The sequence below is a fragment of the Periplaneta americana genome, chromosome 9, assembly GCF_040183065.1.
Source record: "Periplaneta americana isolate PAMFEO1 chromosome 9, P.americana_PAMFEO1_priV1, whole genome shotgun sequence".
In the NCBI taxonomy this organism is placed as follows: domain Eukaryota; kingdom Metazoa; phylum Arthropoda; class Insecta; order Blattodea; family Blattidae; genus Periplaneta; species Periplaneta americana.
Genome location: NC_091125.1, coordinates 94,790,996 through 94,804,705, shown reverse-complemented (window position 1 = coordinate 94,804,705; position 13,710 = coordinate 94,790,996). Strand labels below are relative to the sequence as shown.

At 38.2% G+C, this 13,710-nt stretch overlaps 1 protein-coding gene across 3 annotated transcripts in view; it reads right to left on the bottom strand.

The window, feature by feature from the left end:
• Positions 1-3,739: 3,739 nt before the first annotated feature.
• The window catches only part of LOC138706277 (U-scoloptoxin(16)-Er13a-like), a 41,610-nt gene continuing 31,639 nt past the window's right edge, over positions 3,740-13,710 (bottom strand). For 2 of the 3 annotated variants that reach the window (XR_011333946.1, XM_069835375.1), the window contains exons 2-3: positions 6,156-6,285; positions 3,740-5,177 (exon numbers count right to left, since the gene is read on the bottom strand). Coding sequence is in view for 2 of the 3 variants with exons in the window: in XM_069835375.1 (XP_069691476.1) it covers positions 5,066-5,177; positions 6,156-6,285 (242 nt within the window). In the remaining variant the exon portion in view is untranslated. Of the gene's footprint in view, positions 5,178-6,155; positions 6,286-10,455; positions 10,628-13,710 lie in introns of those variants that run through there. The other variant, XM_069835374.1, reaches the window with a different exon arrangement.

The window sequence follows — 13,710 nt, the reverse complement described above, 5'->3', positions numbered from 1 at the left end:
AGTGCGGAAGATCAAATAGTTTTATTAAGATTTAAAAATTGGAATTTCAAGAAAATTAAAATAATATCTTCCGAAATACTGTTAGGCCTATGTTTCTCACCCTGCAATAAATATAGAAAGAGGAGTTATCACTGTAACACATAGGCCTACTATCCTTTATGGCAGCCATCGGCAAATTTGTACTCACGATATCATTGGACGCAAGCTGCAGTAATATCAGTCGAGGAGTGTAGAGCACTCCGTTCGGATCCCAGTGGCGGACTCTCAACACAAGCATCTGACGTAAACTACACGTTAATGATTTATAGATGGACAAATTATATTTTATTTCACCTTAATTTTTACTGTGCCACAACAACCTAAGAAAATACGTCACAATTTGCCACTCTTAATACAACATGTAAATGCTCGTCTGTTAGTCACGATCTTTGTTTAGATTTTACAAGTTTTCATCCAGAAAACAATTGTTCGGAAATATATAAGGAGATAATAGAGTCAAACTTAGCAGCTATGGAGGGTAGCAGCAGACGACCTAAGATAGGGCTAAAGGTATTTTTCTATGGAGAGCATTTTAAAAAAGTCTAAGCTAGTCTGGTATGTTATACAATGGCAACGTTCTATGTCCCCACTTATTTACAGCTCTTTTAAATAACACGTTAGTCCACCTAGTAGACTTTTTTAAAGTCATATTTCGAGTCCCGTCTCTTACTACAGATACAAGTTACTTTATGTTGAGATGCATTATATTTTCTTCATGCTTGGAATAACTTTTCTTTTGTTGTATTTCCTTTAAGTCCAATGACATCGAGCAAATATTCTTATATATGGAGAAATCCTTCGTAAATCTCCAAGTGAATATTACCATTTCTACTGTATCAAAATCTGTGTTTCCACCTGAAGCGAGAGAATAGACCATAGATTGATGCATCTTTAATTTTATTTCTCGTTCAGCTAGTTTTTCAATATTCCTTATCCTCCTTTGTGTTGTTCGTGTGGATAATTTCACACTGTTAAAAACATCAGATTATTCGGGACTAATAATGTTAGGAACCTTATTCAGACATGTTTTAATGAACTCTCCTTCACTATAGCACTTCAATGATTTTGCGATTTCCAAAGCAATAACATAATTTATATGGAGTTCTCTTTCACTCATATCTTGGTTCATCATTTATTTTAGTACCTGAAATATTATTTGAATTTAGTTTATTTATAAATGTTTTAATTGCTTTGCCCTGTCCAGCCCTACGAGAAGAAAGTTATTTTTATCCTTATTTTTCTGCTGTATACATTTTCGTTTACAATTTACATTTGATATGTTCATGCTTACCTATGATTACGTAATAATCATTATGACACGTGTTGTAATGTCGCTCGATGTTTGGTTTATAAATGCCTGTTAGAATTTATTATAGAACACAAGTGGCGTCAACGTTGTCACCATGTACACAACAAACACTGTTCCTCCCATTCATTCATTTATTTTATTCCATAGATCTTACATGAGCAATGAAGCTTTAAGATGTGGAACATGTCAACATTTTACAATATTACAATTACAATTTTTACAAATTTTTATAGTTTTACAATTTAGTAATTTTCTACAATTTTTACAATGTTGTACAATTTTTTTTTCTTTCTTAAACACATGCTTCCGAACAGATGTTTAAGGTTTCGAGAAAGAAGCAATCTAGATCTAACCAGATAACCCGCCGCTGATAGATGCTTGTGTACCAGATTTGTAGGGGATTTGGACGGAAGGGAGGGGGTGAAGCAAAGACAGTTTGCTGCGCTGCCACTGCGACTTCACTATTGCTAGTGATCACGATTACATTTTTGCCGATCCCTGCTTTATGGCAACAAATTTAGCGATATGTACAGTCAACCGTACAATCGTGATACAGAACATAGAAAAATACAGCGTTATGAATTGGCCTAAAACCCCCAGGACAGTGCTGTAGTTGGACCGGTACGGGACGGTACGCCGTACTGTCTAAAATAAAAACTCGCTGTTACCGTACTGGCAAAAAATATAGACTCGAAGATATATCAGGTTTAACTAGTCTTTAAGGGTGCTATTCATAGACATTTCGCAGCACGCGCTACGAGCGTACTAAGCTAGCCCCGGCTATCCACTGGTTACTAGTACAGAATTCAAATCATATCCTATCGTTAACACTTGTTTATGAATACGAAAAACGCTGATAATCCACCGAAAGCCCGCGCTAAAAATGTCTATGAATACGGCCCTAATAGTTTACATCAGGAATCTTTTACCGTGGAAAGACTCATCATGCCATGTTTGCAGTTTTTCTAGGGAAAGATAAATGTGGTAGCTTCCCGTTGTTTTCCGCACACCACTCTCTCTTTCACATCTTAAAAGATCTCAGGGGGCCACAGCGAGGAGGTGAGGAGAGTGGATTTGACTAATTACGCCTCCGTACTTCACCGAAATTAACCGCAAGGACCTTCTGCGGACCTCTGGAAAAAGAACTAAGGAAGAGACTAGTGAAGTGCTTTGTATGGAGTGTAGAATTGTATGGGACAGAAACATGGACATTATGACGAAGTGAAGACAAGACCCCGGTTCAATTATTCCCTTTTTACCCACATACCTCAAGTGGGTTGACACGACATCAGAGACCCAACATTGAATGCACACTTTCTGTGTGACTTAAATGTGTGGTTTTCTGTTAACGAACAGTAACATACATTATACAAATCTGGCTTTTCAGGTATACTGTAAAGCTGACTATTCAACGGAATAATTGTTCCGGGGCCGGGTATCGAACCCGAGACCTTTGACTGAGCGTGTCAACTCTCTACCGTCTGAGCTGCCCAGGAAATCTACCAGACCTCGACTCAATTATTCCCTTTTTATCCACATACCTCAAGTGGGTTGACAAGATGTCGGAGACCTAACATTGAGCGCACAATTTCTGTGTGACTTAAATTTGTCTCGGGTTCGATGCCCGGCCCCGGAACAATTTTTCCCTTGAAATTATTCAAGTCAGCTTTACAGGGAGCTATAGGTTATCTGAAAAACCAGATTTGAATAGTTTAGGGCTATGTTGTAATAAAGTAATTAAAACAGGAGTGTAAAACAGCTAATTTCCGATATTTAATTGCTGTTTCTTAGAAACTAAGGAATACAGAAGAAAGCAGATTTAGTTGGGAAAAAGACGAACTTGGCAACACGATTCCAACGGTGATACTACATACCATCTTTGGTTCTAGCATACAAGCTAACACGAAAAATAGCAAGCAACCAAATCTTGAAATCCAGCATGATAGCACACACCGATCCGATGCCTTCCATGTCTTCCCGAGAGATCGACTTAGAGTGTAATTATGTCTGTATTATTTTGTATAACATGTACGAAATCTATAAATTTTGAAGAAGAAGAAGAAGAAGAAGAAGAAGAAGAAGAAGAAGAAAGAATATTTCAAAATCTTTATTTTTTTCGAACTTTTTTGACCCAAAACTACGTAGTTTTCTTCGCATGAACTATGTTGACGTAAAGCCTTACTTTTTCTGAACTGACGCATGCGACGTGCGAGGTGCGAGGCCCGCCTCGCACAAATCCTGATTATACGAGAGATAGTGAGTGGTTTCTATAGTTGCGAGTTGCGCAGACCTCTCATCTCGCAGTTATAGAAACCACTCACTACGTCTCGTGTAGTCCGGATCTGTGCGAGGCGGGCCTCGCATCTCGCACGTCGCATGTGCTGGTTGAGGAAAACCAAGGCTTAATTCTACGCCTGGAACCCCGCGGACCTTATATTCCTCACTTCAACTTTTCGGAACTATGTATATAAGGGCTTCTTCTTCAGGGCAAATTTGTATGACCTGGAGGATCACATGCTCTGTTGGACCTGTTATGCCTAACCAGTTGTTTGGAGTAGACAGGCTTAACAGTTCCAACATAGTAGATGACCCTCCAAGTTCTACTAATTTCTCCTAAAGATGGAACTCTTAAGTAGTTCAGAAACGTTGCAGATGTTAAGTTCCAGCACACGGTGGAATACTAAAAAATCTGCTTCAAAACAGCCACTATGAAAGCATAAAATCTCACATTGTAGTTTTCATTTCATCAACAATCCTAATCTGACGAAAGTCAGTCGACATTCAAATTTGAACGTTGATTTTTGGCTTCTCAACTGATCAGCTGTTATCAAATCAGTAACGAGTCCTTCATGGGCTGTCGTGCCTCGGATAACGAAGCAACAATTCTCAGTTTGTTAGTGTTGTTCTAAGCCGTTACGAATTTCGCACTCGTCCCTACATACCAATTTTTCTTGACGTTTAAGAAATCACAAAACATGTCAATCTCAAATGTTTATGTTGGCAATAGCTTTTGTCATGTAAGTTATTTAGAGTTAATATTTTTTTCTAAATATCCTGCGAAATGAATATCCTGAGAATCTCTTAGCCATAACCATACAACGTATGATAAAATAATAAGAGTGTACTAAATGAAAAAAAATGTCAAAATATGATCAGCTTCCAATCAAATTTAATTCTTGTCAGGCTTGATATTACATTCCCTTTTTTCTGCGTAATGCTCATTTTCACAGTTTACAGTTAGACACATCGAAGGATTTCATGTCTTAATATGAATAAACAATTAATAGAATACTGCTTCCTTTAAAAGTACATAACATTAGATACTCTGCATATTAATTAATTCATCGTAAAACTCACAAATTATTTATCAATATCCTTCGTTAGCCTATCGGTGTTGGTGAAACAGTAACTTTTTACAATTAAATATAATTACAGTCTAGTATATACAGTCACGAGGATCGCTACTATCGCCTCCTTCCAGATAATGCGAAATAGTACCAGCACAGTCTATTGTTCCTAGCACCCTCACAACTCAAGCTTCGTGATTGTATATACTAGACTGTGATATAATCCTATTAGAAAACTCTTGTTTAATCTGTGGTCGCCATGGCAACTCGCAGATATGTGCGCTTTGGTTTTATGGTGACACATACTATATTTCTTTAAGGTCGTCCACATATTTTCTTGTGCGCTTGTGAGATTGGTACAACAAGCAGTCTAGTCGTCTTTGCAGACGGGACTAGGGCAGCAATCTGGATATGTTGCGCCTGTTTTTCCAGGCTGCACGTGGCAATTCTTCATGTCAGGAGGTATCTGGAATTCACTGCATCTGCAACAGATAGCACGCATTTAATAGAAGAACTTTCGGAGCACATTACTGCTTGTCTACTGCTACTTATTACTCACTTTATGAATATATATTATTAAAAAATAAAAATTAGTTGTAGACTTCAACAACTTTCGTCTTTGTAGAGAATTTCTTTTATGAAATCTAACGTATAAACTCCATTTATTGTGGGTCCCTAATACCACGGCATGGCGCGTCCTCAGGTTGCGGATAGAGGAGACGGCCTCCAGATATGGAGGGTAGCTGCGAATATATTGAATAAGCAGTCGTGGACAGCCGATAAGGGGTGGTCCTCCAGTTTGGGGGTTGGGCGAAGAGCTAACAACCCATCACGGTAAAAAACAGCTTGTTACGAAACCTAACAATAAGCCTCGTAATGGGACTGATTCTCTGGCACGACTGATAGGGACTAATGGCGGGCTTATGTGAGGGCGGCAATGAACCTCCGGATTCCTTAAAAGCCAGTAAGTAAGTAAGTAACGTATAAACTAAAATTCGCCTTCTTATTTGGGTGCATGTTCAGTGATTTCATTTAGTTATGTCATTTGATATTGTATGTACCGTCGGATGATCCCCCAAGAGAGCGAAAACGTTCGTATTTGTAACAAATTCATAACAAATGTTATATAAATATATTTAAAACAGTTATACTACCTATGTAACTTTTTTGTATATTTTGATTGTTAAGTCATTAAGATTGATAATTATAGAAATTTAATATAATTATACAAGTTTTTATTCATGTGAGTGATTGTGTAGGCAGGGTCCAATGCACTGCTTTGTCTGGGGGCCTGTAATGCTGTTAAGACGGCCCTGCCTAAGGATCGAGATGTGTTGATTCATCTAGGAGACGTATTATATTGCGTTGCAAGATATAGGATGTAAGAGCAACAGATTTGTTGTATCCTTTAAGCTTATCAGTTATGACAGAATGCTGTCCTCCGCGTCAATCTTACTTACGGCACCGCAGAGTAGACAATCCCGTCGGAGGTCTTGTCGCACGCGATGCGGGCGCAGAATGAAGTGGACCTCCCAGCCCATTTTTCTCCGATTGCGTGTGAGTCACAGTCGCCACATTCTTTCGGACAGTCTGAACAAATGGAAACAAATTAAAACGCGAATATCTCTGACGATTAATAGCCTCATAAAAATAGAAATAGAGCAATGTGGATAAAGTTATACAGAACAATTCGTATTAAAAAAAATTGTGACAGGGGATTCACAGAATCCCGGTGATTTTGTAAATATGTATCCGTATTTGTTTGTTTTGTGTTTTATTCTTCTTTAGGCCTCTCCGCTTATGTGAAGATACGTAGGTTGCATTTTCATTGTCTTTTAAGTAGCTAGAGTCCTGCAAAACCGGTTGAAAGCCGAACACTCTTGCATAGCGCTACTGAACGCCTGGCTTTATAGGCAGTATGCGAAGTACATCTGCTTGCGTACTGCCTGAGTATTCGGTTTAACGTGTATTCGAGTTGATCCGATCTCTCTGTGGGTGGACGGCTCTGGCGTATAAAATGAAGATCACAGTGAACCATCCAGATATTATAGCTGCGGATCATCAAGAGGAACAAACATCATGCAGCGTGAAACTACAGACGTTGTAAAGCGTAAATTGCAGAAAAAAATTTTCGGTATCCACAAATTACCAAGGTTGTAATTTTTGCTTACACTAGAAAACTGAATTATAATATTACAATAATGACACACTTAAAAAACAGTAAACTCGATCAATAGTAAAACTAAAACAAAAATAACTTTATATCTTCTGAAACCTACTACACCCAATGCTTTTAGTATGTTTACTATGACTAGAGAATTAAACGTAATATAGGTTTTCCATTAATTTAAGTGAACCTTATCGCCCCGTACAATGTGCAGGGTTATTTCACTTCTACCCTGTATATGAATAGCTACTGTTTTGGAGGAATGCATTTAGAGTTAATAATTATTTAATTTTATGTTTTGTGATTAATTGTAATTCTATTTTGGATTTATTTACTTATTATATCTCACATTATACATTATGCTCATTTCATTTTCTACATACTAAATTGATGGAAAGATCACCAAACAACTCTAGCCTCTCTAGCAACACATGTGAAACGAATATTGGCCATTCCATGAATAAGTGTTTCCACCGAGCGTAACTTTAGACTAGTAAAAGAGATTTATTAATACATAAACACAAGAAGTCAACTCTGATCATGTAGTCTATGATAATAGGCCCTAATAATAATTATGAACATCAAATAGTTGATCATTGGGTTATACAAATCGAACAAGATTCAGTCAATATGTGACGAGAAAGAGTTACGACGTAATCAAATGATGAAGTTATGACGTATACTGTTTAACACTGGTATAGGAAAACGCCAGCTATATAGCGTTTATTGGTAAGAAAAATATAGGCCTACATGGCTTGTGCACGTCTTGTTCTGTGAAAAACTATAACATTGTTTAACATATTTATAAGCAACTTTCATTAGTAAAACTCTAAAAGTTTAAAATATAAACGATACTTATAAAGTTGCTGCAAGTTCAGAATAACAAAGAAAATATATGTGTTATAGTGTCGAATGAACTGTAAGAATACTTGCAAACACTTTTTTTTTTCAATAAGACAACGTAAATTTCCTTGTTACTCCGGTTGTGTACTCTAAAAACGTTATTTTCATGTAAATGCGCCTGATGTTCTGTCTACTCTGCAATACATCAGGCGTAATCGCTCGACAACCGAGTTATTCGGCCCGATGTTCATCGTAGCCGGTTGAGCTCCGACTGGTCGAATCTAAACCTGTTGTGTGCGCAGTTTTGCAGGTTTCTATTACGTACTTTCTTTCGTTTGCAATACTTACGCAAGTACGCCGCTCTTGACTGTGTCCATGACAAAAGAATAAAAACGAATTAAAGTAATAAACTATTTTTAATCTACCATTTGGCATAAGTAATAAGCTCTTCCATTTTCAAAATTCCCCTCTATTACATGGACTCATCCAGTGGCATCAGGGCTTTCTTGTCAGTATCCGGTTACATGCAAATAACACTAGTTGCTTGTTAGATAATGCTTGTCGCTTGTAAATAGATTACGCAACACTCGACAGGTATCAAACGCGTGTGCAGCATCTACCGGGAACTCCTTGAAATTTTTGTTAGGCCTACGTTAAAATCTTACTTTTACATTTATATATATATATTTTGATGTACCGAAGTACATATGATATTTCCATGCAGATATTCTGCGTCATCATATGATGAAAGAGCGATGGAACGGAGAAAAATTCTCTCCGGCGCCGGGATTTGAACCCGGGTTTTCAGCTCTACGTGCTGATGCTTTATCTACTAAGCCACGCCGGATACAACCCCGACGCCGGTTAGAATCGTCTCAGATTAAGCTCCATCTCTTGGGTTCCCTCTAGTGGCCGCCCTCTCCACTACGTCATAGATGTCTATGAACGCAGGACCGAAGTCCATACATGTGTTGAGGTGCACTCGAATGAGTAACTGGTTGGCAGTGATTTAAAACGGCGCCCATACCGTCGGATCCCGGCCAACCAGTCACTCATTCGAGTGCACCTCAACACATGTATGGACTTCGGTCCTGCGTTCATAGACATCTATGACGTAGTGGAGAGGGCGGCCACTAGAGGGAATCCAAGAGATGGAGCTTAATCTGAGGCGATTCTAACCGGCGTCGGGGTTGTATCCGGCGTGGCTTAGTAGATAAAGCATCAGCACGTAGAGCTGAAAACCCGGGTTCAAATCCCGGCGCCGGAGAGAATTTTTCTCCGTTCCATCACTCTTTCATTTTACATTTATATTTTCTCATGAATTGTACCGTGAATGAAAACGTGTGACTCATTTCAAAAACTGTGTCATGAAGAGTACACATAGGCTATTTTATCATGTACCTACTTCTTAGGCATTTCGTATCAGTTCAGTTGCTTTATCACTCTCACGGCCGTGTGTCACTCTGTAAGTTAAATTACCCATAAATAGGCCTACTGCTTATGGTTTGTATCACGCAAGTCTCAAATCAGGAAAACAAAGTGAAAATCTGGCTGCCGGGGATCATGCACTCAGCGAACAGAGGCGTAATCATTACTAGCTGAAGGGATGTACCAACGAGTTAGAAGAGAGATTAATCTCTTTCTAATTCGTTGGGATGTACTATCAGCAAAACGTTTCTTGATCCTTCTTTTAACGAGACGACGGAGCGGGAGGGAACTATTCCCACCCGCCATGGTGGAAGAATAATAATATTTTTCCACCATGTTCCCACTAGAGGTGGGGAAAAAATAACGTAACGGTTATTTGGGAAAAGTTTCTTGTTTGGAACTGTTCCATAAAGTAACAGCACCTTGGAATACTACGTTCCAAAATAACAGTGTTGTTCTGAGCTATTTGTAGTGAGTGGTTTCTGTAGTTGCGATGTGCGCAGGCCTCGCATCTCGCAGTTATAGAAACCATTCACTAGAAAAAAAATAGTTCGAATTCAGAGAAACCAAGGTTTAAACAGGCCAAGCGATCCGCCGACTAGAAGGTCAAGCAAGGCCATAACAAAACCACGACTCCAGCTATAATTAATAAGTAAAGAAAAAACTATGCACTTTAAAGTTATGTCTCAGATCTTATTCATAAATGGTCCATTATAACAACTAATTTTGGCAGAAACTTTCTGTGCATCGGCAATTTAAATTAAATTTAAAATGATTTTTCATTGCGTTCGCATACTATGTAAACCTCAAAAACTGACACCTGCGTTAAACCTATAGCCAGCGTTGTCAGACACAGGCTAAACGGAACGGAGCACTCCACTATAACTCGTTGCGTGCTCCAGTGCTTCCACAGACATAAGCAAGTTCACGCTCCGACTGGACGTCTCTAGCACCACAACCGGTTTCGGAGTTTACAACTCTGACACTACTCTATAGCCTATCCAAGCCAAGAACCGTATTAGACCAAAATAATATGTCATTAGCTGATCTGCCATTGGTTGAAAGCCAAAATCAATATAGGCCTATGCTATAAAATATAGTCACGTAAATATTTTATTATAACTAACGTTTTTACACATATTATGTCAATACAAATCGTGCAATGTAATTAATCATTAACCTATAGATACATTAATGCTTACTTAATCTTTTCTGTTTACCACGGCGTACTGATACTTTAGTATGGTTCTTGGCTTGGTTAGATAATAGACAACGAGTTAGAATTCTAACTTGATCATAATTTGTTTTAAGAGAATCCGTACCTGAATTTTGCGTTTGGTTGGTAGTTTTTTCGGTCACTTCAGTGAAGCTCGTAGTTAGACAGAGGATTACCACAAGAATGAGCTTCAACATGTTTCGCAAAAAACTGTCCATTTCACTGTAGCAACCAACTTTAAACAAGTGCATTTGTCACTCGTGTAGGCCTATATTGTCCGCGAACTTATCTGGGCAGCTAAAAGAGAGGGGCGCGGGGAGCAGAGAAGTAGCTTCTAGCGGAAGCGAGGCAGAAGAGGGGAGGACAGTCTACGAGACAGGTAAAATACATTTGCTTGCTTGCTGCTAAAGATACCTAGGCAATAATAAAGAAGTGTATACAGTATTTGTAGACCTAGAAAAGGCGTTTCACAGAGTGGATTGAAATAAACTGATGGGGGATCCTAAAGAAAATTGGCGTGGGTTGGAAACAGAGGAGGCTGTTCAGTAACCTTTGTATGAAACAAGTCAAAGTCAGGATATGAGAAGAAATGTCAGAAGGAAGTGAAATAGAGAATACAAGGATGTCCTTTATCACATACCCTGTTCAACATCTATTTCGATAATTTAGTGAAGAACTGTTTTCAGAACATGGGAGGAGTGATAGGAGGAGGAGGAAGAATAAATTGTGTAAGATTTTCTGATAATATGGCTTTGTTAGTGTTAGCAGAAGAGGAGACGATACTAAAGGATATCCTATTGGAGCTAAATGACAATGGTGAGCAGTATGGAATAAAGATAAATGCCAACAATGTTAGTGTTAATGTTATGTTTTATTTAACGACTCTCGAAACTATCGAGGTTATATCAACTGGTGTACCAGAATTTTGTCCCGCAGGAGTTCTTTTACATCCCAGTAAATCTACTGACATGAGCCTATCGCATTTAAGCACACTTAAATGCCATCTACCTGGCCCGGGATCGAACTCGCAACCTCGGGCATAGAAGGCCAGCGCTATACCAACTCCGCCAACCAGGCCGACTAAATGCCACCAAGACGAACATCATGGCCATAGGAAGAAAAATAAAGAAGGTAGGCCTAAACTTGCGAATTTTAAATGAAGCAGTAGAGCAAGAGGACAGCTTCAGATACTTGGGAAGTGTACTATAAGCAGTAACATGAGCTGCTGTCGGGAAATCAAAAGGAGAATAGCAATGGCAAAGGAAGCTTTTAATAGAAATTAAACATCTTCTGCGGAACTCTGAAAAAAGAACTAAGAAAGAGACTAGGGAAGTGCTTTGTGTGGAGTGTGGCATTGTATGGGGGCAGAAACATGGTCATTTACGACGAAGTGAAGGGAAACGAGTAGAAGCATTTGAAATGTGGATATGGAGAAGGATGCTGTGTGAAGCGACAGAGTGAAAAACGAAGCTTTATTGGAAAGAGTGGATTAAGAAAGAATGATGCTGAAACTGATTAGAAAGAGGAAAAAGAATTGGCTGGGTCACTGATTCAGAAGAAACTGCCTTCTGGAAGATGCACTGGAGAAGAGTTCGGGGCAAAGAAGATATCAGATGATAGATGACATTAAGATATATGGATCTATGAGGAGACAAACAGGAAGACAGAAAATAGGAAAGACGAGGATGCTGGGTTTGCAGTGAAACACCTGCCCTTGGACAGAACACTATGAATGGGTGTACATAGACGAAGAAGAATGCGATTTATTTATATTTTTGTGGATCCATACACCTTAACCTACCATATCCAATGGAAAGCGCTGAAAATAAATACCGAACGATGTTTTTGTAACTGTACGTACAACTGCAGCATCGACGGTCAGGTAGCTAGCAGTTGGCTACGGGGCAGCGAGAGAGCACTAGGGGACCCAGCTGCCTAGATAAGTTGCGCGAACAGTAGTATTCACGTTTCACCGTGACAAATTTTAACGACAGGTAACAAAGTTTAACAGTTTTAACAGAGTGTGCATAACGATTGGCGGATTAAAAATTGAGTGATGTTTTTTATGATCTCGTAGTTCAAAGAAAGTTTTATTGCACATGAATGCATAATGTTTTTGTGTTCGTACGCAAATGAAATATAGGCATAAACATTTCTTTATTCTCGAATGGCTTTCAAACTTAAAAATACGTAAATGTGATTTAGTGTCGTTTAATTTTTGTTGTTGTTTTTTTTTTTTTGTTTACTGTACAATATTAAAATTCATTTTGTTTTAGATTCTGAATACTAAAAAATTCGCAACAATATGAGTAGAAACTATATATGAGACACAATTAAAATTGTATAACTAATCAACGAACGTATTTACAATCCCATAAAATTCTACCTAGCTGTAATTTAATACATATTCATTTATTCATTTTTAAATCGTTTACCTGTACAATATGCACTATACAACATGGAGTTCACGTACTAACTAACAGAAATGTTATTTTTACCTGAATTAGCCGCTTCTGATTTTCTATCCAGGTGCTCCGAATTCGAATCCCTGCCAGATCGTGGTGGAATTTGTGGTGAAGAAAGAGAGTTGAAGAGTGTTTTTCTCGGGGTACTCGTATTTCTCTCTATCATTTCACCAACTTTTTTACTTTCTTCCCATTTGATCTATCATTTTCAATAGTTAAAAATATAATTAATTGATGAACTAGTGGACTTACTCGTGTTAAATATATAATATTTGTCCGGCTTACAGCTGTTTGTATACATAGCACAAGAAAACGGCTACAATCCAAACATAATAGACAACGTCATAAGGAAGACAAAACAAAAACTTAACAAACACAAAAATACACAAAACACAACACAAACACAAGAACACAAGCAATACATCACACTAACATATGAAAACAAAAGCACACATAAGATCGCATCTTCATTCAGAAAACAGAAATACAACATAACATACAGAACAGAAAACACACTACAAAGACATCTCAACACACAAAAAACACAAACAAATACGACCACACAGGTGTATACAAACTCACATTCTAGTGAATGTTCTACATAGTTCTACATAGGACAGACAGGCAGATCATTCCAAACACGCTATAAAGAACACATTAAAGCTATAACCAGAGGACACAATACATCTACATACGCCGATCACATAACCAATACTAACCATACATACAATAACATAAATACGGACATGGAAGTCCTACACACACAACCCAAGAACCAAAAACTCAACACACTAGAACAATACGAAATATACAAACACACTAAAACACACCCCGATCAAATCCTCAACACACAGATCAATTTCAGTACACACACACTATTCGACTCCACACTTCAA